Here is a 26,940-nt window from a genome sequence, read left to right on the forward strand (position 1 = left end):
GACGCACTGCGTCCTCTGGGCTGACCTTAGGCAAATCCTTCCAGGCCTCATTACACGCCTCAGCATTTGACGGATCAGGCGAGAATAAGGACCGATAGAATGAATGGACTTCGTTGTTAATTCCTTCGGGGTCCGTGATGGAGGAGCCATCGGCAGCCAGCAACTCCACTAGCTGCTTTTGAACTCCCTGCCACTTCTCCAACGAGTAGAAGAAGGGTGTGCCATGGTCCAAATCCTGCAGCATTTGGATCCGTGACCTCACGTACGCACCTCGGGACCGCTGGAGCTGCAGGTTCCTTAGTGCGTCCTTCTTCTCCTGGTATTCCTGCCACAGCTGTTGGTCTCCAGCGGTCGGACCGAGGCGGGACTCCAGGTCAAGCAACGCTCTCTCAAACTGCTCAATCTCAGAGCCCCGCCTCTTTGTCGACCCCCTAGTGTACTCCTGACACAAAAACCGGATGTGGGCTTTCCACAGCCGTAGGGAGCAGAACTCTCTCCGCCTCTCCTTCCAGGAGACCCAGAACGCTCGGAACGAGTCCCGGAATCGGCTGTCCTCCAGCAGCCGGTTGTTAAAATGCCAATACCCGGATCCCACTCGAGGGTGTAGTGGAATAAATTCCATCCACACAAGGTGATGGTCCGAGCACGACACTGGCCGCATGGAGGACGCTGACACACGGGAGACGGAAGCCCGACAGATAGACTGGTGGTCTATCCTGGAACCTCCCTCTCTAGACCTTCTCGAGAAGGCGCTAGAGTCGGGGTGAAGATTCCGCCAGCTGTCCACCAAGTCAAAGGAGCCGACTAGCTCCTTTAACTTTTTTGCCGATGCTGGGTCGCGTTGGAGGCCCGAGCGGTCCTCCGCCTCGAGGGTACAGTTGAAGTCTCCCCCGAGGATGGCGTAGTCCCCAGGATCGATGGAGCTCAGCAGGGTGGACAGCTGACAGAATAGGCGCGTCTGCATCACCCCGCACCTCGGAGCGTACACATTGATAAAGTGCAATGGTACACCATCCAAGCGCACAGCCAGGTGGAGCAGACGCTGGGCACAACGTCTTGGACCCTTTCGATTTCTGGCTGGAAGGTCGGAGCCAACAGGATCGCCACCCCGCTAGAGTTGGAGCTGAGGTGGCTCATGTAGACCCCGCCCCGCCGCTCCAGGAGCCAAGCAGACTCGTCCCCAGGGATGGTATGGGTTTCCTGCAGGAAACTCACCGCATACCGCCCATCTCTGAAAACTGAGAGATTGTTATGCCTGCGAAGAGGACCCCTGCTGCCGTTTACATTGAGACTAGCTATGGTAAGCTTCATGGCGGGAGCACACTAGGCCTCAGCAGCTGTGTCCATTTCGGTGAGAGCGGAGGCGCCCTCCACCACACTGTCCGGAAAGAAAGCAAGGATACTTTTTGCTTTCCGGGCTCGAGCGGTACCAACGCCACCCTGTGACTCACCATCCCCCGTAGGAGGGAGGCTGCTTCTCCCTCTGATGTCCCTTACCAGGTCATCCAGGAAAGATTTTAGTTGCCGTCTGTCGTTCCCCGACACCGCATTCCTCTTCCCCTTTCCCTTCCGTCTGAGGATGACTCGCAGGGACTTCACCAGCCTCGGCATGCTGGGCCAGCGAAGCGAGGCTAGGTGAGGCCGGTGCTTGGCACCCTCAGAGGTGAGAATGATATGCTTAATTTCCTCTACAGGTATCAATGGGGATTTCTCAGGAGGGGTGAGGATGTCCATTGTTTCACTATCGAAGGAGTCCCCCTCCAACCCTTCACTGCAGTTAGATTCCCCATCGTCCTTCCCGGATGTTCCAATAGATGGCCGCGCTTGTGACCCACACTGCGCAGCGGGTACCTCGCTCTTACCTGCCCGCTCCACCGTCGCATCAGCCTCATCCACATTTGCGACGGTGGAGGGACAATCCCCAGGGACTCCCTGCAAGCCATTTATTGTTGGGGTCGACGTGCATAGAATATCGTCCTCCCCAGGGGGCAGGTATAAAGGGGAACCCGGCACCTTTGGTCCAAGGGATTCACAAGCAGCCTGGTGCTGAGAGTGAGAGAGCTTTGTCTCGTCTCCTCTTACACTATTCGGTTCACCTGCCTCCAGGGAGGCGCTGACTAGTAAGTCCTGGGTGGAGGCCTCCAGGGCTGCCTCATTTGTGCAAACAGGGCTGTCACAAGCTTTTTGCACAACCACACCAGCTACCCCAGGACTGGTGGCTACATCTGGGGACAGGGTTTCGAACTAACATCCGCCCGGACTCCCACCTCTTCCTGGGACTCCCCCGCATCTACATCCCCTTCTCCTCTTCACGCCTGAGGAGCAGACAGGTGCAGGATTCACCAATGGGGCGGTGCTCTCTGTTTCCATCTCCCCGTCTGCTTGCGCACCTCCCGAGCCCCACGCTCCACTTCAGGGCAAATGGGCGTGAGCTCTGCGGCCTCAGAGGCCGACTTCTAAGTGTGTTTGGATTTCTTCTTTGCCTTCTTACTCCGCACAGACTCCACCCCGTCCCCCACCAGAACCACAGGGAGAGGAGCAGGGACCGACCCAACCATACGAGTAGGGACAGGGGTAGGGGCAGGGTGAGGGGTCGGGGTAGGATCAGGGGCGGGGGCAGGGTCAGATGCAGGCGCAGGTGCACGCGCAGGAGTAGCATCAGGGGCAGAGGTAGCTGGGGCACTGGTGCCCGAAGTGGGGTCCCTCGGTTTCCGGGTGGTAGGACAGTCCCTCCGAAAGTGCCCCACCTCCCTGCACGCATGGCACCGCGGGCGCTCGGAGCTCCAGTACACCTGATAATCTACTCCCTCGTGCCAGACAGTAAACCGGCCCTCAACATCGTCCTCTCTTTCCAGCTGCATGAATACCTGACGCCGGAAAGAGATTACAGTGCGGAGGGTGCGTCTCTTAAATTTGTGTCGGATGGCAGTGATCTCCGACCTTACTTACCCTAAACGGGCCAGTGGGGGAAGCAGGTCCTCATTCGGAATGAAAGGCTTAACATGCCCAAGCACGATACGTTGCGTGGGGGCCGTCACCAGCTACATCGGTAAAAAGATGTTGTCTACCGTGAGTCCCCTGCTTAGGGCCCGGTGCACTAGCTCTTCATTCGCCAGATAGAACACCGCCTTTCCGAGCTCCTTTTCGGTGGCCAAAATGCCGCCTTTCCCCACAAGGTCCACCATGGCCTCCGCACATTTTTCTAGTGTCATTCCCGGGCGCAAAATACACTGTACCCCGCGTTCCACCTTCACCGACCGAAACAGGGCGTTGTCCGAGGCCGGGGAGGCAGCCGCCCTTGCGTAACTCCCCGCAGGCCCGCGACTCCCTGGAGACCGGTCCGGCATGCTGGAGCTGTTTCTAGTCCGCGAATTTTACAGCGGTGTCGGTTAGAAGTCCTGGAACGAATCCAATAACTGTCCGGGAAAGTTTGCAGTCGACAGTTCCTCGCTGGCTCGGCGCCAGGAAAGGCTCCGTCGGACTTGCAGAAACCCAGGCCGGGAGAGGTCGAAACGTCCTTTCAGATGCTCCGGCTCTGACACCGGACGAAAATCAGGGAGATAAAGGAGGAGGAACGTTGCCCCGATGTCAATGGAGGGGGGGGGGGGGGAACGACGGCGTTTGCCTCCGGTTTTGGAGCGAACCGGCTTCCTGGCGAGCTGCCAGCGGCCGCAGCTGGGAGCTACGCAGTTAGCAGCCGCCGAGAAACCCAGTCCAAACCGGCAGTAAAACTCCACACCGAGCTTCCACACCAACGCCGTCACTCACTCAGTTGTCCAAGAGACTTTTAGAGCCACCTCCAAAGTATTCCACGAACTTTATCCAATAGTTTTGCCTCGATTTCTCCCAGCTCAGTCAGCACAGCTCCATTCTGTGTCTGACCCCGGGCGTGTGTGATGGGACAGTGTGGAGGGAGATTCACTCTGTGTCTGACCCCGGGAGTGCGAGATGGGGCGGTGCGGAGGGAGATTCACTCTGTGTCTGACCCCGGGAGTGCGTGATGGGACAGTGCGGAGGGAGATTCACTCTGTGTCTGACACCGGGAGTGCGTGATGGGACAGTGCGGAGGGAGATTCACTCTGTTTCTGACCCCGGGAGTGTGTGATGGGACGGTGTGGTGGGAGTTTCACTCTGTGTCTGATCCCGGGAGTGTGCGATGGGACGGTGTGGAGGGAGCTTTACTCCGTGTTTAACGCCGATGTTCCATCCCCCATCCCTCCCGTACTTGGGACCTCAGTGGACTCACGTCTGATATTAATCGTTGACAGTATGGAATCACGTCAATTTTAACTGTCTGCGAGGGGCAGGAGAGGGTCAGTTAGCCAGGAAGTGGGTTGGGTGGAGATGAGATCCTGGGCACCCAGACTTTCACAGTCCGACCTCCCTCAGTCTGGAGCTGAGACGCTACTGTGTCAGTGTGAGGAGCTCCGACCCACTGTTGCATTGCACAGGGTGTAGGGGGCAGCAGAAACCTCAAATGAGACTCAAGTCCGACACCAAGACAGGAAGTTACAGATTTATTGATTTCATCATGACAAATGTAAATTAAACAATGTGTGAGCTGCTGACGGTGCGGGAATAAATAGCCTGCTTCCGACTCACCCAGAGTCACACACAATTAACTGACCGGCGACAATGAATGACACGTTGAATAATCAGCGTCATTCTGCATCGGGGATAATTATAAAATCACATTTCAGGGCCATGTCCGATATCGCTGCAGATCGAGGGTTACCGCCGAGATATTTGTCGAGTTAACATCATTTTATCAGCCAGACTGCCGAATGCACCGTCCTCAGCAAAGTGAGCAGAAGGATTCTCTCCCCGAATAATCCCACCCCGGGACACCGGTGTCCCAGACTGAGCCCCCCACCACCACCGTTCTCTTTCTATGTAATTCCCCGGCGTCCTACTTGGGGAAGATCTCGGACCCAGATAAACGGCAGAAGCAGCTGCACCATACAGGAGGCAGAAGGACGTCACTGCAGGACAACTTCTGAGTCAGAGAGCGCTCTGCTGGAGCGTGTTCCTTTAGAACCATTTGGAATTAAACCCGGAGCGTGAACATTAAAGGGGAGGGCGGGAAATCGGCCAAAACGTCCCCATCCCGTGGGCGCGGATGTTCACATATTCAGATCTAATATTGCACTCTCACTCCGGGTCTGAGTTTCTGCAGAGACTCCAGTTCCTCCCTCCCGCCAGTTGCATGATTGTTCCACATGCTGAAAGAGATAGATGAATAAAAATGAAATAAATAGCAGTGTCAGTGAGAGGGGACTGGAGTTCATCATTCTACAACACTCACAGACAAATATCAGCAGAAACCCCGCGGATCCCCTGATACTTTATCACATTGAACATGAACACAAACACTCACCCAATCCACGTCAGACTCGGGTGGGTCAGTATGAGGCGGCGGAGAGCGGGGACAGATTCAACATGGAGGAAGTTTGCATTCAGGTCCAGCGCCGTCAGTGATGGGAGTTTATTGAGAACGGAGACAAGATTCTCGGCACCAGAATCTGTGAGACTGATATTGTGCAACCTGGAGATGAGAGAGGGGCGGAAATGTGAAGGACACAGAGAGACAGCAGACGGTACAAATCCCCAATGTTTATCAGTAACACAATTACTGATCACATTATTGAGAAAGTAAGGAGGCATGGGATCCAAGGGAAGATTGCTTTGTGGATCTAGAACTGGCTTTCCCACAGAAGGCAAAGAGTAGTTGCAGACGGCTCATATTCTCCGTGGAGGCCGGTGTCCAGTGGTGTGCCTTGGGGATTTGTTTTGGGACCCCAACACAGTGATTTTTATAAGTGACCTGGATGAGCAAGTGGAGGGATGGGTTAGTAAATTTGCTGATGACACAAAGGTTGAGGGTGTTGTGGATAGTGTGGAGGGCTGTCAGAGGTTACAACGGGACATTGATAGGATGCAAAACTGGGTTGAGAAGTGGCAGATGGGGTTCAACACAGTTAAGTGTGAGGTGGTTCATTCTGGTAAGTCAAATATGGTGCCAGAATATAGAATTAATGGTAAGACTCTTGGCAGTGTGGAGGATCAGAGGGATCATGGGGTCCGAGTCCATAGGTTACTCAAAGCTGCTACGGAAGTTGACTCTGTGGTTAAGAAGGCATACGGTGTATTGGCCTTCATCAATCGTGGGATTGAGTTTAAGAGCCGAGAGGTAATGTTGCAGCCGCATAAGACCCTGGTCAGACACCACTTGGAGTACTGTGCTCAATTCTGGTCACCTCACTACAGGAAGGACATGGAAACTATAGAACGGGTGCAGGGTACATTTACAAGGATGTTGCCTGGATTGGGGAGCAGGCCTTATGAGAATAGGTTGAGTGAACTCGGCCTTTTCTCCTTGGAGCGACGGAGGACGAGAGGTGACCTGATAGAGTTGTATAAGATGATGAGAGGCATTGATCATGTGGATAGTCAGAGGCTTTTCCCCAGGGCTGAAATGGCTAACATGAGAGGGCACAGTTTTATGGTGCTTGGAAGTAGGTACAGAGGAGATATCACGAGTAAGTTTCTTTACGTAGAAAGTGATGATTGTGTGGAATGGGCTGCTGGTGGCGGTGGTGGAGACGGAAACGATAAGATCTTTTGACAGAATCCTGGATGGCTACATGGAAATTACAAAAATGGCGGACGATGGGTAAAACCTAGGTAGTTCTAAGGTAGCGATGAGCTCAGCACAGCTTTCTGGGCGCCTGTATTGTGCTGCAGGTTTTCTATGTTCTATGTTCTATTAATGTTGAGTGTCTGACACCCAGTAACTGGAACCACAATCTCCCACAGTCTGGTACTTACCGCAGTGTGTGTATTTTACACTCCGGGTTCAACAGAGCCACAGACACCAGCTTCACTGCTGAATCTCTTATAGTATTATCACTCAGGTTCAGCTCCGTCAGAGATCGTTTTGTGCTGAGAGTGGAGGCGAGATCCTCGACACCAGATTCTGTGAGACCGACATTGTCCAGCCTGGAGATGAGAGAGAGTGAGGGTGAAGGACACAGAGAGACAGGAGACGGTACAAATCCCCAGTGTTTATCAGTAACACAATTACCGATCACATTAATGTTCAGTGTCAGACACCCAGTGACTGTAAACACAATCTCCCACAATCTGGTACTTACTCGAGTTTCTGTATTTTACACTTTGATTTCCTCAGAGCCTCAGACACTAGTTTCACTCCTGAATCTCCCAGTTTATTACGACTCAGGTTCAGCTCCGTCAGTGATGGTTTTGTACTGAGAGCGGAGCCGAGATCCTCGGCACCAGAATCTGTGAGACCGACATTACTCAGCCTGGAGATGAGAGAGAGTGAGGGTGAAGGACACAGAGAGACAGGAGACGGTACGAATCCCCAGTGTTTATCAGTAACACAATTACTGATTATATTAATGTTCAGTGTCAGACGTGAGTGGGCCAGTGACGGAATGGAGCTTTGAGGCTTTGACTCGAGAGGTTCTGGCAGTTTTGGCAGTTGGTCTGTGCAATCATGTCAATCAAGATTTGAATAGATCAGCAGTAAGCCGTTGATTAGACAATCAAGATTTGAATAGCTCAGACTCAGCAGAAAGCAGCTGATTGTCAGGTGACCAAACATTTTGAAAAGCTCAAACAGATAAATAGAGGGATAGCTCAAGAGAAGCGGCCAGAGCGTGAGTGGGCCAGTGAAGGAGTGGAGCTTTGAGGCTTCGACACGAGAGTCTTCGGCGAGAAGAGGCGGAGGACAAGCTAGCTCGCAGATAGTTTTTACAATGTCTCCTGAGATGGTGATGTGCCTCTCATGTGAGATGTGGCAGTCTTGGGGGAACGCCCCTCTCCCGCAGAGTCACATCTGCCAGAAATGCATACGGCTGGGCGATCTGGAAGACCATGTAAGGAATCTGGAGCAGCAGCTGGATGACCTTCGACTCATAAGGGAGAATGAGGCAGTCGTAGATGAGAGTTACAGGGAGGTAGTCACACCTAGGCTGTCGGAAGCAGGTCGTTGGGTGACAGTCAGAGGGGGGAAAGCAAAGGTGAGCAGACAGGTAGTGCAGAGCACCCCTTTAGCCATTCCCCCGAATAGTGAGTTTACCATCCTGGATACTGTTGGCGGAGACGACCGACCAGGTGTGAGCCACGGTGGCAGGGCCTCCGGCACTGAGTCTGACCCTGTGGTGCAGAAGGGTGGGACGGAGAAGAGGAGAGTTGTCGTCATTGGAGACTCTATAGTCAGGGGAGCAGACAGGAGATTTTGTGGACGTGAGAAGGACACCCGCATGGTTTGCTGCCTCCCGGGTGCCAGGGTCCGGGATGTCTCTGACCGGCTGCACGACATCCTGGTACGAGAGGGAAAGCAACCAGAAGTCGTGATACATGTTGGCACCAACGACATGGGCAGGAAGAGGGATGAGGTCCTAAAGTGTGAGTTTCCGGAATTAGGCAGAAGGCTGAAGAGCAGGACCTCAAGGGTGGCGTTCTCAGGATTGCTGCCAGTGCTACTTGACAGTGATGGTAAGAATTGGAGGAGATGGCAGTTGAATGCGTGGCTGAGGAGTTGGTGCAGGGAGCAGGGTTTTAGATTTTTAGATCATTGGGATCTCTTCTGGGGAAAGTGGGACCTGTACAGATTGGATGGGTTGCACCTGAACTCGAGGGGGAGCAATATTCTTGCAGGAAGGTTTGCTAGCATGGTTCGGGAGGGTTTAAACTAATTTGCGAGGGGGATGGGACACAGAGCGATAGAGCAGTGAAAGAAGTGCATGGAGTAAAGCCAGACCTAACATGCAGAGAGGCTTTGAGGAAAGATAAGCAGAATAAACGGTGTAAAGACAGTAAGGTAGAAGGGGCTGAAATGTGCGCACCTCAATGCAAGAAGCATCAGGAACAAAGGTGATGAACTGAGAGCTTGGATACATACATGGAATTATGATGTAGTGGCCATTACAGAGACTTGGCTGGCTCCAGGGCAGGAATGGATTCTCAATATTCCTGGATTTCAGTGCTTTAAAAGGGATAGACAGGGCAGAAAAAGGAGAGGAGGGGTGGCATTACTGGTCAGGGATACTATTACAGCTACAGAAAGGGTGAGTAATGTACAAGGATCCTCTTTTGAGTCAATATGGGTGGAAGTCAGGAACAGGAAGGGAGCAGTTACTCTACTGGGGGTATTCTATACACCCCCTGGTAGCAGCAGAGATACAGAGGAACAGATTTTGGAAAGGTGCAAAAATAACAGGGTTGTTATCATGGGTGACTTTAACTTCCCTAATATTGATTGGCACCTGATTAGTTCCAAGTGTTTAGATGGGGCAGAGTTTGTTAGTGTGTCCAGGATGGATTCCTGTCACAGTACGTGGACAGGCCGACCAGGGCGAACGCCATACTAGATCTAGTACTAGGTAATGAACCGGGTCAGGTCACAGATCTCTCAGTGGGTGAGCATCTGGGAGACAGTGACCACCGCTCCCTGGCCTTTATAGTTATCACGGAAAAGGATAGAATCAAAGAGGACAGGAACATTTTAAATTCGGGAAAGACAAATTATGAGGCTACAAGGCTAGAACTTGTAGGTGTGAATTGGGATGATGTTTTTGCAGGCAAATGTACTATGGACATGTGGTCGATGTTTAGAGATCTCTTGCGGGATGTAAGGGATAAATTCGTCCCGGTGAGGAAGATAAAGAATGGTAGGGTGAAGGAACCATGGGTAACAAGTGACGGGGAAAATCTAGTCAGGTGGAAGAAGGCAGCATACATGAGGTTTAGGGAGCAAGGCTCAGATGGATCTATTGAGGAATATAGGGAAGTAAGAAAGGAGCTTAAGAAGGGACTGAGAAGAGCAAGAAGGGGGCATGAGGAGGCCTTGGCGAGTAGGGTAAAGGAAAACCCCAAGGCATTCTTCAATTATGTGAAGCAAAAAAGGATGACAGGAGTGAAGGTAGGACCGATTAGAGATAAAGGTGGGAAGATGTTCCTGGAGGCTGTGGAAGTGAGCGAGGTCCTCAATGAATACTTCTCTTCGGTATTCACCAATGAGAGGGAACTTGATGATGGTGAGGACAATATGAGTGAGGTTGATGTTCTGGAGCATGTTGATATTAAGGGAGAGGAAGGGTTGGAGTTATTAAAATACATTAGGACAGGTAAGTCCCTGGGTCCTGACAGAATATTCCCCAGGCTTCTCCACGAGGCGAGGGAAGAGATTGCTGAGCCTCTGGCTAGGATCTTTATGTCCTCGTTGTCCACGGGAATGGTACCGGAGGATTGGAGGGAGGCGAATGTTGTTCCCTTGTTCAAAAAAGGTAGTAGGGATAGTCCGGGTAATTATAGACCAGTGAGCCTTACGTCTGTGGTGGGAAAGCTGTTGGAAAAGATTCTAAGAGATAGGATCTCTGGGCATTTAGAGATTCATGCTCTGATCAGGGACAGTCAGCATGGCTTTGTGAGGGCAGATCGTGTCTAACAATCCTGATAGAGTTCTTTGAGGAGGTGACCAGGCACATAGATGAGGGTAGTGCAGTGGATGTGATTTATATGGATTTTAGTAAGACATTTGACAAGGATCCTTAAGACACAAAGGTTGGTGGTGTTGTAGATAGTGTAGAGGATTGTCAAAGATTGCAGAGAGACACGATAGGATGCAGAAGTGGGCTGAGAAGTGGCAGATGGAGTTCAACCCGGAGAAGTATGAGGTGGTACACTTTGGAAGGACAAACTCCAAGGCAGAATATAAAGTAAATGGCAGGATACTTGGTAGTGTGGAGGAGAAGATGGATCTCGGGGTACATGTCCAGAGATCCCTGAAAGTTGCCTCACAGGTGGATAGGGTAGTTAAGAAAGCTTATGGGATGTTAGCTTTCATAAGTCGAGGGATAGAGTTTAAGAGTCGCGATGTAATGATGCAGCTCTATAAAACTCTGGTTAGGCCACACTTGGAGTACTGTGTCCAGTTCTGGTCACCTCACTATAGGAAGGATGTGGAAGTATTGGAAAGGGTACAGCGGAGATTTACCAGGATGCTGCCTGGTTTAGAGAGTATGCATTATGATCAGAGATTAAGGGAGCTAGGGCTTTACTCTTTGGAGAGAAGGAGGATGAGAGAAGACATGATAGAGGTGTACAAGATAATATGAGGAATAGATAGAGTGGACAGCCAGTGCCTCTTCCCCAGGGCACCACTGCTCAATACAAGAGGACATGGCTTTAAGGTAAGGGGTAGGAAGTTCAAGGGGGATATTAGAGGAAGGTTTTTTACTCAGAGAGTGGTTGGTGCGTGGAATGCACTGCCTGAGTCAGTGGTGGAGGCAGATACACTAGTGAAGTTTAAGAGACTACTAGACAGGTATATGGAGGAATCTAAGTTGGGGGCTTATATGGGAGGCAGGGTTGGAGGGTCGGCACAACATTGTGGGCCGAAGGGCCTGTGCTGTGCTGTACTATTCTATGTCCTATGTTCTATGTTCAGACACCCAGTGACTATAAACACAAACTCCCACAGTCTGGCCTTTACCGCAGTTTCTGTATTTTACACTCCGGGTTCCTCAGAGCCGCAGACACCAGTTTCACTCCTGAATCTTCCAGTTTATTACCACTCAGATCCAGCTCTGTCAGTGATGGGTTTGTACTGAAAGCAGACGCGAGATCCTCAGCACCAAAATCTGTGAGACCAACCTCGTCCAGCCTGCAGATAAAAGAGAGTGAGTGTGAAGGACACATAGAGACAGAAGACGGTACAGATCCCCACTGTTTATCAGTAACACAATTACTGATCACATTAATGTTCAGTGTCAGACACCCAGTGACTGTAAACACAATCTCCCACAGTCTGGTACTTACCCCAGTTTCTGTATTTTACACTCCGGGTTCCTCAGAGCCGCAGACACCAGTTTGACTCCTGAATCTCCCAGTTCATTCTCCCCAAGTCTAAACACAAACAGACAAACTGATGAACAAAGTGATTCAAACCGTGGGTCTGAGGGAATTTCTCTCACTCGGATATTTCAGGAAACATTAAACCCTTCAGTAAATCACTGATCGGAGTTCCCATCACTGTCAATGTCCCTCACTGCCCAGCTCCAGGGTATTCACCGAATGTCAGTAATTTAGTCTGTCGGTGTGACCCTGTAAACTCCACATATTCTGTCCCATTCCCTAATGGTTAGAAAAGTGTTCCTGACGTGAGCGGGTCGGGAGATACAGGGTTGAAGGGGAGTAAGTCCCACAGTGAAGATTTGTCAATGGGGAAATGTCCACAGACCCCACCTGAGAAAAAAGGATAGGAAGACTGAACTTGAAGGAGGGAGGGGGATGGGGAAGAGAGATCCCACAGGAAGAAGGGAGATAGGGAATATAGATCCCATAGGAGGAAGGGGGATGGGGAAGAGAGATCCCACAGGAGAATGGGGGATGGGGAACAGCCATCCGACAGGAGAAACGGGGTGAGGAAGAGATATACCTTGGCAGGAAGGGGATGGTGAAGGAAGATTCCACATATTGAAGCGGGGATGTGGAAGAAAGATCCCACAGGAGGAAGGGGGATGGCGAAGTGGAAAGGGTTGGGGAAGAGAAATCCCTTAGGAGGATCGGATGCTGAGGTAGGTCGCTTGTATGCTGAAGAGCCCATAATCAGCAGAGGACATCTGGGGCGGGGTCGTGCACATAGTCACACAGGTGGACTGATGGTGATAGTCACACACGGGGAAGGGCAGAAGGAGGATAATCTCACAGAGGTAAGTCTCTCCCTCTCACTGGGATGGTCCGCTAATGGTCTCTTTTCTCTGACCGGGAAGACGTTGTAAAGCTGGGACAGACCGGTGATGGTCTCCCGTCAAACACCGAGAAGTGGATGTAGAGTCTGTACGGTCGTTTGTCTTTCTCCGGAATGGGGTGTGAATCTCTGACCCACCTGCTGCAGTCAGTGTCACTCTGGGTGTCAGTGACAGTGAGAAGGAACATTGTCGATGGACGTGTCACAGGCAGCGAGAAACACGGCCATTCCTGTGATTTATTACCATTAAACCAATGGTCGTTGTTCACTGATCTGATGAAGTCTCCAACATCCCTTCACAAGGAACCACAGAACCGTCCCGTCGTTGGGGATTTACTGACCGAACCCTGGGCATTTGTCACAGTTCCTTACATTGAAACAACACAATGGAACAGTTTCACAGTTCAGATTGAGAGATAAATTCTGATACCTCAGCTCCTGGCACTTGTACAGCCCGGGTCCCAGCCGCTGGATTCCTTCACACTGAATGTGGCAGCGAAACAGGTCCAGCAGTTTTATTGTATCACAGAATCTGATGACATGAGACAGGACCGCGCAGTCAACCGGATTCAGTGTCATTTCACGGAATGAAAGTGTTTCCACAGATCCCAGTGCGGCCTGAGCCAGTCCACTATTCTGAGACTCAAACAGGTAGTGCAATGTGTTCAGGAGGCTCCTTTTACCAGCTTCACTGCTGTTTCCACTCTGGCGTTTAACCTCCTCCTTCACCCAGTCAATCACCCGGCAGGTTGTTTGATGAGGAAATGGGCCCAGAAACTCCTCCAGGCCCCGAGCTGTCATTGGGGAGGAGAGACCAGCAACAAAACGGAGAAATACCTCAAATCGCCCATCTGTCCTGCTGTGGGCTTCAGTGAGGAATTTCACAATATCCCCGGGATGTGGATTCAGGAATTGTGAGACTGCAGCTATAAACTCTTGGATGGTGAGGTGTGGGAATGTGTACACCACACTCCGGACAGAATCCTCTCTCTCCAAAAGCTCCATCAGGAACCCGGACAGGAACTGGGAAGGCTGCAGATTGTAGTTGATCAAATCTCCATCTGTAAACACAATCTTCTTATCGAACACTCCTCTGAAGGCCATCTGACCAACCCTGAGTAACACATCACGGGGGTTCTCTATCTCACGGCCGTGGTTTTTCAGGACGTTGTAAATATAGTAGGAATACAGTTGGGTGATGGTCTTGGGAACTCGCTGCGGGTCCCTGACTTTTTGTGTGAAGAAGGGGCCCAGTGCCAGAACGAGGATCCAGCAGTAGGAGGGGTTGTAGCTCATGGTGTACAGGATCTCGTTCTCCTTCACGTGTTTGAAAACAGCTGCTGCCACTGTCTGATCTTCAAAATGCCTGATGAAATATTCCTTCCGTTCCTCACCAGAAAATCCCAGGATTTCAGCCCAGACACAGATATCAGCCTTTTCCAATAAATGTAACGCAGTGGGGCGGGTGGTCACCAGCACTGAACACCCTGGGAGCAGCTTGCCCTGGATTAAACCGTACACAATGTCAGACACTTCACACCACCACTCTGGATCTGAGCACTGGTGCTTGGGTTCTGTATCTCTCCGACTGTCAGCAAAATCGATTCTGTGTTTGAATTCATCCAAACCATCCAATATAAACAGCAATCCCTCTGGGTTCTTCCAGACCTCTCTGAGTAAATTCCCAAAGTGAGGATACTGATCCAGAATCAGTTCCCTCAGGTTTATTCTGCAGTTAATAGAGTTTAAATCCCGGAACTTGAAACTGAAGACAAACTGGAATTGTTGGTATATTTTCCCTGTGGCCCAGTCATAAACAATCTTTTGAACCATTGTTGTTTTTCCAATCCCCGCAACTCCAGCCACTGCTGCTGAACTCCCAGATTTGGAGTTACTCCGGGAAAAGCTGCTCTGGAACAACCGATCTGTCCGGAGTTTCTCCAGCTCTCTGCGGAGATGTTTCACTCTCCACTCCTCGTGGTCTCTGCCTCTTGCCAGCAGCTCATGTTCCACCAGTGTCCGATCTCGAACAGTAGAAATGACCGTGAGCTCAGCGTATCGATCAACCAGCTGGAAAACCTTCACCTTCTCCCTCATCAGGATCGTGTTCACTCTCAGTGTTTTAGTTTGTGCCCGCAGAGTCTCCTTGTGCTTCTGTTGAACATCTTCCATGGGAACAGACAGTGGACAAACTGTTAGATGCCTCAACTCAGAATTAAGTATTTAAGTACGCAAGAGTTAGCTCAACACTATTGCATTAATTGCATTAATCAATGGATGTTCGTACAGTGAAGTAAATTTTGATTAACAGACCCCAAACTAGACAGAGAGGCGCGATCTTGATAAACACCAGATCATCACATTTCCACATTAATTGTGCTGTGAACGTTTTATTTTTCTTGGTAGTTTACTGACCCCCGACTGTCCCGTACTGGACAAACCCAAGTACCGCCACAGACATGATGGTTCCTGTGGAAGAAACTTTTAATTCCCAGTGTTGATGTAGCGGATGGAGATGGAGAAAAGGAAAATGGGCATTCTGTCAAAGGAACAGATCAGGGAATCACAGCTTTCCCTCCCAGGGTCACTGATTCAAAATGCAAAGAAGTTGCTTTGCTGATCAGCACGTGCACATTGGGGGGTGGAGGGAGGGGCGGTTGGGGGAGAAAATGTCCGTGTCTTGTTCAGGAGATTGAGATAGTCAGCATTTTGACACAAAACGCAGACAATTCCGCCTCCCCCCCTCCCCGTTCCATCATTCCATCATCACAGATGCTGCTCAGGTCACTGAATTCCTCCAGAAAATGGCTTGAGACGGCAGATCTGCAGTCTCGTGTCTCTTAAGGAGTGTGTGTTGCAAATGCTCAACAGATTCAAGATTGAAGATACACAAGTATAAAGGAGAAGGAAATAGTTGTTATTCCGGATCTGATGCAGCACCAAAAACTCAAACTAAGAACGCAATGAAAAACACAATCAATGTAGATACCTATGATACAGGAGCCACTCTGACTTCAAGTGGTTCAGACAGGAGCCTCGTGGGAGAGGGGCAAACAGCCCATAGGCGGGATAGGTGGGATCATTCCTGATGCTGCTGGCCATTTTCTGAAGCCTTCCTGTATATACGTGCCTGATGGAAGGAAGGCTAGGGGTGCTGGTGATGCGTTGGGCAGTTTTGGCTGGCCTTTGTAGAGACTTCCAGTCCGCCACAGTTATGCAAAAGAATGTTCTCGACCCGAAACGTTGACTGTACTTTCACCATAGATGTTTCCTGGTCTGTTGGGTTTCTCCATCATTCTATGTGTGTTAGTCTATAATTTCAATTCATTTGCCTTCATCCCTCCTTTATGCTTTTTGTTGCCTTTTGTTAGATTTTAAAAGCTTCCCAATTAACTAACTTCCCACTCACTTTCGCTACGTTATATACTGTTTCTATTTCCTTTATACAGTCCCTAGCTGCCTCCTAAGGGTACATTTGCATTAATCTCCCTGATAAGATCTGGTCTCACAGTGAGTCAGAAACCCTGTTAGGCGTGTGTGAGCTCTCACAGTGTGTCAGGACCCTGTCAAGGGTGTGTGGGGTCTCACAGTGTGTCAGGACCCTGTTAGGCGTGTGTGAGCTCTCACACTGTGTCAGGACCCTGTCAAGGGTGTGTGGGGTCTCACAGTGTGCCAGGACCCTGCCAGGGGTGTGTGTGGTCTCACAGTGTGCCAGGACCCTGCCAGGGGTGTGTGTGGTCTCACAGTGTGTCAGGACACTGTCAGGGGTGTGTGGGGTCTCACACTGTGTCAGGACCCTGTCAAGGGTGTGTGGTGTCTCACAGTGTGCCAGGACCCTGCCAGGGGTGTGTGTAGTCTCACAGTGTGTCAGGACCCTGTCAGGGGTGTGTGGGGTCTCACAGTGTGTCAGGACACTGTCAGGGGTGTGTGTAGTCTCAGTATGTCAGAACCCTGTCAAGGGTGTGTGGGGTCTCACAGTGTGCCAGGACCCTGCCAGGGGTGTGTGTGGTCTCACAGTGTGTCAGGACACTGTCAGGGGTGTGTGTAGTCTCAGTATGTCAGAACCCTGTCAAGGGTGTGTGGCATCTCACAGTGTGTCAGGACCGTGTCAGAGGTGTGTGGGGTCTCATAGTGTGTCAGGAACCTGTCAGTGGTATGCGAGGTCTGATAATGTGTCAGGACCCTGTCAAGGGTGTGTGGGGTCTCACAGTGTGCCAGGACCCTGTCAGGGGTGTGTGTAGTCTCACAGTGTGTCAGGACACTGTCAGGGGTGTGTGTAGTCTCAGTATGTCAGAACCCTGTCAAGGGTGTGTGGCATCTCACAGTGTGTCAGGACCGTGTCAGAGGTGTGTGGGGTCTCATAGTGTGTCAGGAACCTGTCAGTGGTATGCGAGGTCTGATAATGTGTCAGGACCCTGTCAAGGGTGTGTGGGGTCTCACAGTGTGCCAGGACCCTGTCAGGGGTGTGTGTAGTCTCACAGTGGGTCAGGACACTGTCAGGGGTGTGTGTAGTCTCAGTATGTCAGAACCCTGTCAAGGGTGTGTGGCATCTCACAGTGTGTCAGGACCGTGTCAGAGGTGTGTGGGGTCTCATAGTGTGTCAGGAACCTGTCAGTGGTATGCGAGGTCTGATAATGTGTCAGGACCCTGTCAAGGGTGTGTGGGGTCTCACAGTGTGCCAGGACCCTGTCAGGGGTGTGTGTAGTCTCACAGTGTGTCAGGACACTGTCAGGGGTGTGTGTAGTCTCAGTATGTCAGAACCCTGTCAGGGGTGTGTGGCATCTCACAGTATGTCAGGACCGTGTCAGAGGTGTGTGGGGTCTCATAGTGTGTCAGGAACCTGTCAGTGGTATGTGAGGTCTCATAATGTGTCAGGACCCTGTCAAGGGTGTGTGGGGTCTCACAGTATGTCAGGACCGTGTCAGGGGTGTGTGGGGTCTCACAGTGTGTCAGTACCCTGTCAGAGTCACGTGGGGTCTCACAATGTGCCAGGACTCTGCCAGCGATGTGTAGGGACTCATAATGTGCCTGGACCCTGCCCTGGTTGTGTGGTGTCTCACAATGTGACAGGACCCTGTCAGGCGTGTGTGGGTCTCCATTCAATGTATTTGGCTGTGATTGGGAGCATAGGAAAACATTGATTGTGTACATATTTACTTTAGAGAATGTGACAGTGGTAGGTATGATGCTCTTCAATAATCAAGGAGTGTATCTGTTTCGTATTCAGAAATGGTTGTGGGAATTTCACTGTCGTGTCTGTTCCCTCGGCAAACAACATGAGGAATAGTGAAGAAGAATCTTGTAGCGATTTACCAAATCAATGGTGCAGGGAAACTGAGGGGTTTCATTGACCGGATGTGGACTAGAACAGCTTTAACAGAGGTGACAGAGACGTTAGTAGTTTGTAAACTTCCTGATTCGTCTGTCTCTGATCCCATATTTAAATTATTATCTTTGGGATTTGTTATTGTAAATGAGAGAGACTGAACCAGCGTTCTGGCCGAGATTCCTTATATTTCTGTTAAGTGCTTCGAATAATCAGTTAAAACATGCGCTGATGCAATATTAATAAATTTTGTGATATTTGTCTTTCCTACGCTCTCTCCTCTGTTAAATATGCAGTTGAGTGATCCAACTCAGTCTGCAATGATGAAGCCTCACAATCTCTGAGCTCATGCACTGCCCCGGGCTCTATTTTCACTGACATGATGGGCTTATGGATGCAGTGAGCTTCCCATCCAGACGGTCACAATTCAACTAATTGCAATATTATTTATAGACATTTTCAGTTCTTAGCACCTTCCATGCCGCGATCCCACAACGCTCGGTTTCTCTGTCCTAATTCCCATCTTTGACCCTTCCACAGTGTCCATCACACAACACCGGCAGTCATGAATTTCAGCTTCTGTGGACTGAGCTGAGGAATTTGTCCCCCAATCTCACCCTCTCTAACACTGTAACAGTGTTTGTACTGGGGAGTGCAGATGTGAACACAGCGGTGTTCATATGCTGCTCTGTGGTTGAACAGACCGGTTGGGATGTTATCTGCTTTTCTAATTAAAGTGATGCTATTATTACTGTTCTGTGACTGGAACTTCAGCGGACGCCCAACTCTAAGAAAGGATAATCTGCAGGAACTGGGGGAGTTTAGAAAATGGTTAAGGATGAGGCTGTTCAGGAGGGGGCAGTGGCTGGCAAGAGAAGGTTTTGACTTTTTGGTGCGTTTATTTTTCTATTCTCTGGATCACCCCCTTCTCCAGCCAGACTCCGGTGGAGATCTGTGGTTGCAGGTCCCAGAGCGGTGTGACCACTTTAGTCAAACTCGCCAGCTCTCTGCCTCTTTCCTCAAAGTGTCCTTTGAAAACTCTCCCTCTAGCAAACACGTTTCCCTGTGTCTCACTGTGTTCTCTGTCACAGTGCCAACATTTACCTGGTCAGATCTTTGTGGCTCAACAACTTAACCGCCCGACGTAAAGTACCACCGTTGGTGGAAACAGAGGTCAGGTTTCAACATTATGAACTCTGCTTCAGCCTCATCTGGGCCATTGCGTACCGTTCCGATTGCCCCACTACCGGAGGGATGTTGAGTCTTTAGAGAGGGAGCAGAAGAGGTTTACCAGGATGCTGTCTGGTTCAGAGGGCATGTGCTATCATGAGAGGCTGGAGAAAAATGAATTGCTTTCTCTGGATCATCGGAGGCCGAGGGATCTGACACAGCTTGACAAAATTATGAGAGGCTTAGACAGAGTGGACAGAGAGAATCGGTTTCCTGGGGTTCAAATGTCTATCACTAGGGGCCTGCAGTGAAGGTGAGAGGGGGTTGGATTAAGGGGGATGTGAGGAATATTTTTTTTTTTAAATCAGAGAGTCATGGATGACTGGAATGCACTGCCTGGTAAGGTGGGAGAGGCAAATTGTTAGAGACTTCTAAGAGACGTTTGGACAGGCACATGAATATAAGGAAGATGGACGCATATGGACATGGTGTAGGAAGGAGAGATTAGAGTTTGGGTATGTTTGATTTACTTCTTAGCTGGTTCGGCACAATGTGATAGGCCGAATGGCTTATCCCCATCTTATACTCTGCAATGTTCAATGCACGGTCACTTACCTTTCAACTTACTGAGGACCTCTAGTAAAAGTTGAGCGGGAATTGGTCGAGGGGAGGGATCACAACCTGTTTAAATTTAAACAAATTGAGGAAATGATTTTTGTAAAATTTTTAAGTGTGCTGTGCTGCGATCCAAATTTAAATTAATCTCTGATATTATCTCACCATATGTCTGTATTTCCTTCAGTATTTTGTCCAAATTTGGGACACAATTCCGTATTTTCACAAAGGTGTCCCACATCACCCTCCGGGCGCGGGAGCCTTTCTCCATCACCAGGCTCAGGAGGAGTTTAGAACTGTCCGCCCGCTCTCCCTTATCAGCGAGATCAGAGATTTTCTGTGAAGAGTAACAGTGAACATATTGGGGTCTGACAGATTCACACAGAGAATGAGAAGTAAATGATGTGCTCTGTAACGGGATCACACTGAGCAGTCACCCGGACGGGTGCAGATCCTGTCTGGACATGGACTGTACATTCTGAGTGCAGAGCACACGGAGGGACATTCACCGTGAACCTGGTCCACCAGTCAATGAGATCCTGGCTGGTCTGTGACCGCTTCATTGACCTGGCTCCAAATCCATAAATAATTCCTCACCAGATTTGACGGTGTAACACAGAAATCAGAAAATAACGATCACAGAGGAATAAAGAAGTCAGGAAAGTTTTTATAACAGAGTGAACAGTCTCAGATAAATTGCAGAAAAGATGATGTGATTCATCTCCTCAGTCCGCCAGTGTCCAACAATACAGCGGATTACCGGCTGACACATAATTCCTTTCCTTTGCCTTTTCCAGTGGAGGTTTATTCAGCGATTACACATTACAACATGACAGTATTCCCCGATTCACACTGTTTGCAGTTACAGATTGTAACAGAGTGATCTCCACCCAGAACAGAACACACTCCAGCTCCTGCGGCACCCACTGATGATGTCCCGGTTCTCACTGACATCCTGCCGTCACGCTGCACGGTCTTCCCAAAATAAAAGTTCCTACCATATTTAATGACACAAAGGTTGGTGGTGTTGTGGATAGTGTGGAGGTTACAGCGGGACATTGATAGGATGCAAAACTGTGCTGAGAATTGGCAGATGGTGTTCAACCCAGGTAAGTGTGAAGTGGTTCATTTTGGTTGGTCAAATATGTTGGCTCTTGGTAGTGTGGAGGACCAGAGGGATCTTGGGGTCCGAGTCTATAGGGCGCTCAAAGCATCTGCGCATGTTGTCCATGTGGTTAAGAAGGCATACGGTATATTGGCCTTCATCAATTGTGGACTTGAATTTAGGATTCGAGAGGTAATGTTGCAGCCATATAGGACCCTGGTCAGACACCACTTGGTGTACAGTGCTCTGATCTGGTGGCCTCACTACAGGAAGAATGTGGAAGCCTTAGAAAGGGCGCAGAAGAGATTTGCAAGGATGTTGCCTGGATTGGGGAGCATGCCTTATGAGAGCAGGTTGAGTGAACCCGGCCTTTTCTCCTTGGAGCGACGGAGGATGAGAGTCAACCTGATGAAGGCGTATAAGATGATGTGAAGCATTGATCGTGTGGATAGTCAGAGGATTTTTCCCTGGGCTGAAATGGCTGCCACAAGAGGGCACAGGTTTAAGGTGCTGGGGAGTAGGTACAGATGAGATGTCAGCGGTAAGTTTTTTTTAAACACAGAGAGTGGTGAGTGCGTGGAATGGGCTGCCAACAACGGTGGTGGAGGCGGATATGATAGGGTCTTTTAAGAGTCTTCTGGATAGGTACATGGAGCTTTGAAAAATAGAGGGCTATGGGTAACCTTAGTAATTTCTAAGGTAGGGACCTGTTCGGCACAAGTTTGTGGGCAGAAGGGCCTGTATTCTGCCGTAGGCTTTCTATGTTTTCTATGTTTCTATTTCCATCTAAATACATTTATTGCAACCTCATTCAATTGTTATCTGCTCCTCTCGCTCTGAACATTCAGCTGCCTCTGGGGGTATCATTGCTTCTCATTTACAGTTTTAAGAATTATATACATTTGTGAAATGTTTTTATGCTTTATTATCCAATGAGTCAGAGTTCAGACACCCATCAGTCCTGTGACGTGTGAAAATTCAAACCCATTCTCCCTCCCACTCACCCGATGTTCCTCTCCACTGAACTGATTCTCGGCCGTTAACGCCAGGCTCACTCCGTGCACCCCTCCTTCCATCGCCTGCTCCAGCCTGTCCCAGTAGAAATCCGTCAGCTGCAGCAGTTGGGAATCGTCCCAGCTTGCCAGGAGCTCGGTGATCACTGAGCTCCGAACTGTGACGCAAAATGGAGAAAATTAAAGACATTTCCCAACACCTATTGGGCAGAAAATTTCTCTCTGGAACCTAAAGACGGGGTGTCTGTGCAGCAGGTGACCAAATACAATCCAAAATAGGCACACAAATGTGTTACAATTTGGAAGGACAAGTCAGGGAAGGAATTACACAGCGAGGGACGGGGCACTGAACAGTGCAGTGAGGAAAGTAGATACAGCACAAAGGAATTTAATTAAATTCAAAGTAATGTCATGTGGAGAAAGGGTCGTAAAGAAAGCTTTGATACATTTGATGTTATAAATCTAACTGTTGAGGATAGACACACAAGGTGCTGGAGAATTTCAGCAGGCAGTCAGCAACTAAGGAAATGTGTATACAGCCGACTTTGTAGGCCGGGACGCTTCCCGAAACGTTGATTCCCACAGCTGCTGCCTAACCCCCTGAGTTCCTCCAGCAGCTTGTGTGCATTGCTTAGATTACCGGAATCTGCAGATTATCTCTTCTCGGCTGAGTAGAGTAATTGGCATGTTATGTTGGAGTTTAATGGGTCATTCGCAAGGTCTAATTTGGATTATTGTGTGCAGTTCCATCTTGGATCAGCTTTGGAAGCATTCAGTTCTCAGTAATTACACCTGCGATTAGCTACTTCAGAAACTTGCCCTCAACGGGCAAATGGTGCCTCAGAAACCTGACACGCAGTGATGAACCGAGACAGTTTGAACGGTTTGAGATACTTAACATTACCTAAGTCAATTTACAACCGTTGGTGGAAACAGGCGTCAAGTTTCAATTTTAGAAACTCTCCTTCGGCCACATGTGGGCCATTGCGTACCGTTCCGATCACCCCACTACCGGAGGGGTGTTGAGGCTTCAGACAGCTGCCTGGTTTAGAGGGTATGTGCTATCACGAGAGGCTGGAGAAAAAATTGGTTGTTTTCTCTGGACCATCGGAGGCCAAGGGGAGCTCTAACACAGGTTGACAACATTATGAGAGGCTTAGATAGATTGGAGAGAGAGAATCGGTCTTCCACAGTTGAAGTGTTTATTACCAGAGGGAATATATTGAAGGTGAGAGGGTGTAGAATGAAGGGGATGTGAGGGATAGCTTTTTTTTTTAAATCAGAGAGTTGTGGCTGCCTGGAATGCACTGCCTTATAAGCTGATAGAGGCAAACTATTAGAAGCTTTTAAGAGACGTTTGGACAGGCAAATGGATGTAAGGAGGATAGGTGCATATGGACATGGTGTAGGAAGGAGAGATTAGAGTTTGGGTACATTTGATTTACTTCTTAGCTGGTTTGGCACAATATGATATGCCTAATGGCTTATTCCTGTGTTATACTCTGCAATGTTCAATGCACGTTCACTCACCGTTCAGCTCATTGAGACCCTTTAGTGAAAGTTGAGCGGGACTTGGCCGATGGGAAGGATCACAACCTGATTAAATTTAAACAAATTGAGGAAATCATTTTTGTAAAATTGTAAAGTGTGCTGTGATGCGATCCAAAATTTAAATTAATCTCTGATATTTTCTCACCATATTCCTGTATTTCCTTCAGTATTTCGTCAAACGTTGGGACACAATTCCGCATTTTCACAACCGTTTCCCACATCACCCTCCAGGCGCGGGAGCCTTTCTCCATCACCAGGCTCAGGAGGAGTTTAGAACTGTCTGCCCGCTCTCCCTTATCAGCAAGATCAGAGATTTTCTGTGAAGAGTAACAGTGAACTTATTGGGGACTGACAGATTCACACAGAGAATGAGAAATAAATGATGTGCTCTGTAACGGGATCACACTGAGCAGTCACCCGGACGGGTGCTGATCCTGTCTGGACATGGACTGTACATTCTGAGTGCAGAGCACATGGAGGCACATTCACAGTGAATCTGCTCCACCAAATTAACATTGCGGATATTCAATATTCAGGAGGGATAGACGTGAAAGAAAAGGAGGTGGGGTAGCGTTGCTGGTTAGAGAGGAGATTAACACCATAGAAAGGAAGGACATTAACCTGGAGGATGTGGAATCGATATGGGTAGTGCTGCATAACACTAAGGGGCAGAAAACGCTGGTGGGAGTTGTGTACAGGCCACCTAACAGTAGTAGTGAGTTTGGAGATGGCATTAAACAGGAATTTAGAAATATGTGCAATAAAGGAACAGCAGTTATAATGGGATACTTCAATCTACATATAGATTGGGTGACCCAAATTGGTAAGGGTGCTGAGGAAGAGGATTTCTTGGAACGTCTGCGGGATGGTTTTCTGAACCAACATGTCGAGGAACCAACTAGAGAGCAGGCCATTCTAGACTGGGTGTTGAGCAATGAGGAAGAGTTAGATTGCAATCTTATTGTGCGAGGCCCCTTGGGTAAGAGTAACTTTGAAGGTATGCGACGTGAATTAGCTAAGATAGACTGGCAAATGACACTTAAAGGGTTGACGGTGGATATGCAATGGCAAGCATTTAAAGGTCGCATGGATGAACTACAACAATTGTTCATCCCAGTTTGGCAAAAGAATAAATCAAGGAAGGTAGTGCACCTGTGGCTGACAATGGAAATTAAGGATAGTATCAATTCCAAAGAAGAAGCATACAAATTAGCCAGAAAAAGCGGCACACCTGAGGACTGGGAGAAATTCAGAGTCCAGCAGAGGAGGACAAAGGGTTAATTAGGACAGGGGGAAAAAAGATTATGAGAGAAAACTGGCAGGGAACATAAAAACTGACTGTAAAAGCTTTAATAGATATGTGAAAGGAAAAAGATTGATTAAGACAAATGTAGGTCCCTTACAGTCCGAAACAGGTGAATTTGTCATGGGGAACAAGGACATGGCAGACCAATTGAATAACTACTTTGGTTCTGTCTTCACTAAGGGGGACATAAATAATCTTCCGGAAATAGTAAGGTCCGAGGGTCTAGAGAGATGGAGGAACTGAGGGAAATACATGTTAGTAGAGATGTGGTGTTAGGTAAATTGAAGGTATTAAAGGCAGATAAATCCCCAGGGCCGGATGGTCTGCATCCCAGAGTGCAGAAAGAAGCAGCCCAAGAAATAGTGGATGCGTTAGTGATAATTTTTCAAAACTCTTTAGATTCTGGATTAGTTCCTGAGGATGGAGGGTGGCTAATGCAACCCCACTTTTTAAAAAAGGAGGGAGAGAGAAACCGCGGAATTATAGACAGGTTAGCCTGACATCAGCGGCGGGGAAAATGCTGGAGTCAGTTATCAAAGATGCGATAACAGTACATTTGGAAAGCGGTGAAATCATCGGACAAAGTCAGCATGGATTTGTGAAAGGAAAATCATGTCTGACGAATCTCATAGAATTTTTTGAGGATGTAACTAGTAGAGTGGACAGGGGAGAACCAGTGGATGTGGTATATTTGGATTTTCAAAAGGCTTTTAACAAGGTCCTACACAGGAGATTATTGTGCAAACTTAAAGCACACGGTATTCGGGGTATGGTATTGATGTGGATAGAGAATTGTTTGGCAGACAGGACGCAAAGAGTGGGAATAAATGGGACCTTTTCAGAATGGCAGGCAGTGACTAGTGGGGTACCGCAAGGCTCAGGGCTGGGACCCCAGTTGTTTACAATATATATTAATGACTTGGATGAGGGAATTAAATGCAGCATCTCCAAGTTTGCGGATGACAAGAAGCTGGGTGGCAGTGTTAGCTGTGAGGAGGATGCTAAGAGGATGCAGGGTGACTTGGATAGGTTGGGTGAGTGGGCAAATGCATGGCAGGTGCAATTTAATGTGGATAAATGTGAGGTGATCCACTTTGGTGGCAAGAACAGGAAAACAGATTATCATCTGAATGCTGGCCGATTAGATAAGGGGAGGTGCAACGAGACCTGGGTGTCATTGTGCACCACTCATTGAAAGTGGGCATGCAGGTACAGCAGGCGGTGAAAAAGGAGAATGGAATGCTGGCATTTATAGCGAGAGGATTCGAGTACAGGAGCAGGGAGGTACTACTGCAGTTGTACAAGGCCTTGGTGAGACCACACCTGGAGTATTGTGTGCAGTTTTGGTTCCCTAATCTGAGGAAAGACATTCTTGCCATAGAGGGAGTACAAAGAAGGTTCACCCGATTGATTCCTGGGAAGGCAGGACGTTCATATGATGAAGGACTGGATCGACTAGGCTTATACTCGCTGGAATTTAGAAGATTGTGGGGGCGGGGGGATCTTATTGAAATGTATAAAATCCTAAAGGGATTGGACAGGCTAGATGCAGGAAGATTGTTCCCTGTGTTGGAGAAGTCCAAAACGAGGGGTCACAGTTTGAGGATAAAGGGGAAGCCTTTTAGGACCGACATGAGGAAAAACATCTTCACACAGAGAGAGGTGAATCTGTGGAATTCTCTGCCACAGGAAACAATTGAGGCCAGTTCATTGGCTATATTTAAGAGGGAGTTAGATATGGCCCTTGCGGTTAAGGGGATCAGGGGGTATGGAGAGAAGGCAGGTACAGGGTTCTGAGTTGGATGATCAGCCATGATCATACTGAATGGTGTTGCAGGCTCGAAGGGCCGAATGGCCTACTCCTGCATCTATTTTCTATGTTTCTATGTTTCAATGAGATCCTGGCTAGTCTGTGACCGCTTCTTTGACGTGGCTCCAAATCCATAAATAATTCCTCATCGGATTTGACGGTGTAAAACAGAAACCAGACAAGTAACGATCACAGAGGAAGAAAGAAGTCAGAAGGTTTTTATAACAGAGTGAACAGTCGCAGAAAAGAAGATGTGATTCATCTCC

The 26,940-nt window shown here is 49.1% G+C and overlaps 1 protein-coding gene across 1 annotated transcript in view; it reads right to left on the minus strand.

Moving 5' to 3' along the window:
* Nucleotides 1–4,509: 4,509 nt before the first annotated feature.
* The window catches only part of LOC140208360 (NACHT, LRR and PYD domains-containing protein 3-like), a 49,748-nt gene continuing 27,317 nt past the window's right edge, over nt 4,510–26,940 (minus strand). The window contains exons 4-15 of the mRNA XM_072276962.1: nt 23,704–23,875; nt 23,538–23,603; nt 21,999–22,165; nt 20,055–20,226; nt 19,890–19,955; nt 13,209–14,943; nt 11,848–11,934; nt 11,522–11,692; nt 7,155–7,325; nt 6,829–6,999; nt 5,378–5,545; nt 4,510–5,222 (exon numbers count right to left, since the gene is read on the minus strand). Coding sequence (XP_072133063.1) covers nt 5,138–5,222; nt 5,378–5,545; nt 6,829–6,999; nt 7,155–7,325; nt 11,522–11,692; nt 11,848–11,934; nt 13,209–14,943; nt 19,890–19,955; nt 20,055–20,226; nt 21,999–22,165; nt 23,538–23,603; nt 23,704–23,875 — 3,231 coding nt within the window. The 3' untranslated portion in view covers nt 4,510–5,137. The remainder of the gene's footprint in view (nt 5,223–5,377; nt 5,546–6,828; nt 7,000–7,154; nt 7,326–11,521; nt 11,693–11,847; nt 11,935–13,208; nt 14,944–19,889; nt 19,956–20,054; nt 20,227–21,998; nt 22,166–23,537; nt 23,604–23,703; nt 23,876–26,940) is intronic.

This window comes from Mobula birostris, chromosome 13, assembly GCF_030028105.1.
Source record: "Mobula birostris isolate sMobBir1 chromosome 13, sMobBir1.hap1, whole genome shotgun sequence".
Lineage (NCBI taxonomy): Eukaryota > Metazoa > Chordata > Chondrichthyes > Myliobatiformes > Myliobatidae > Mobula > Mobula birostris.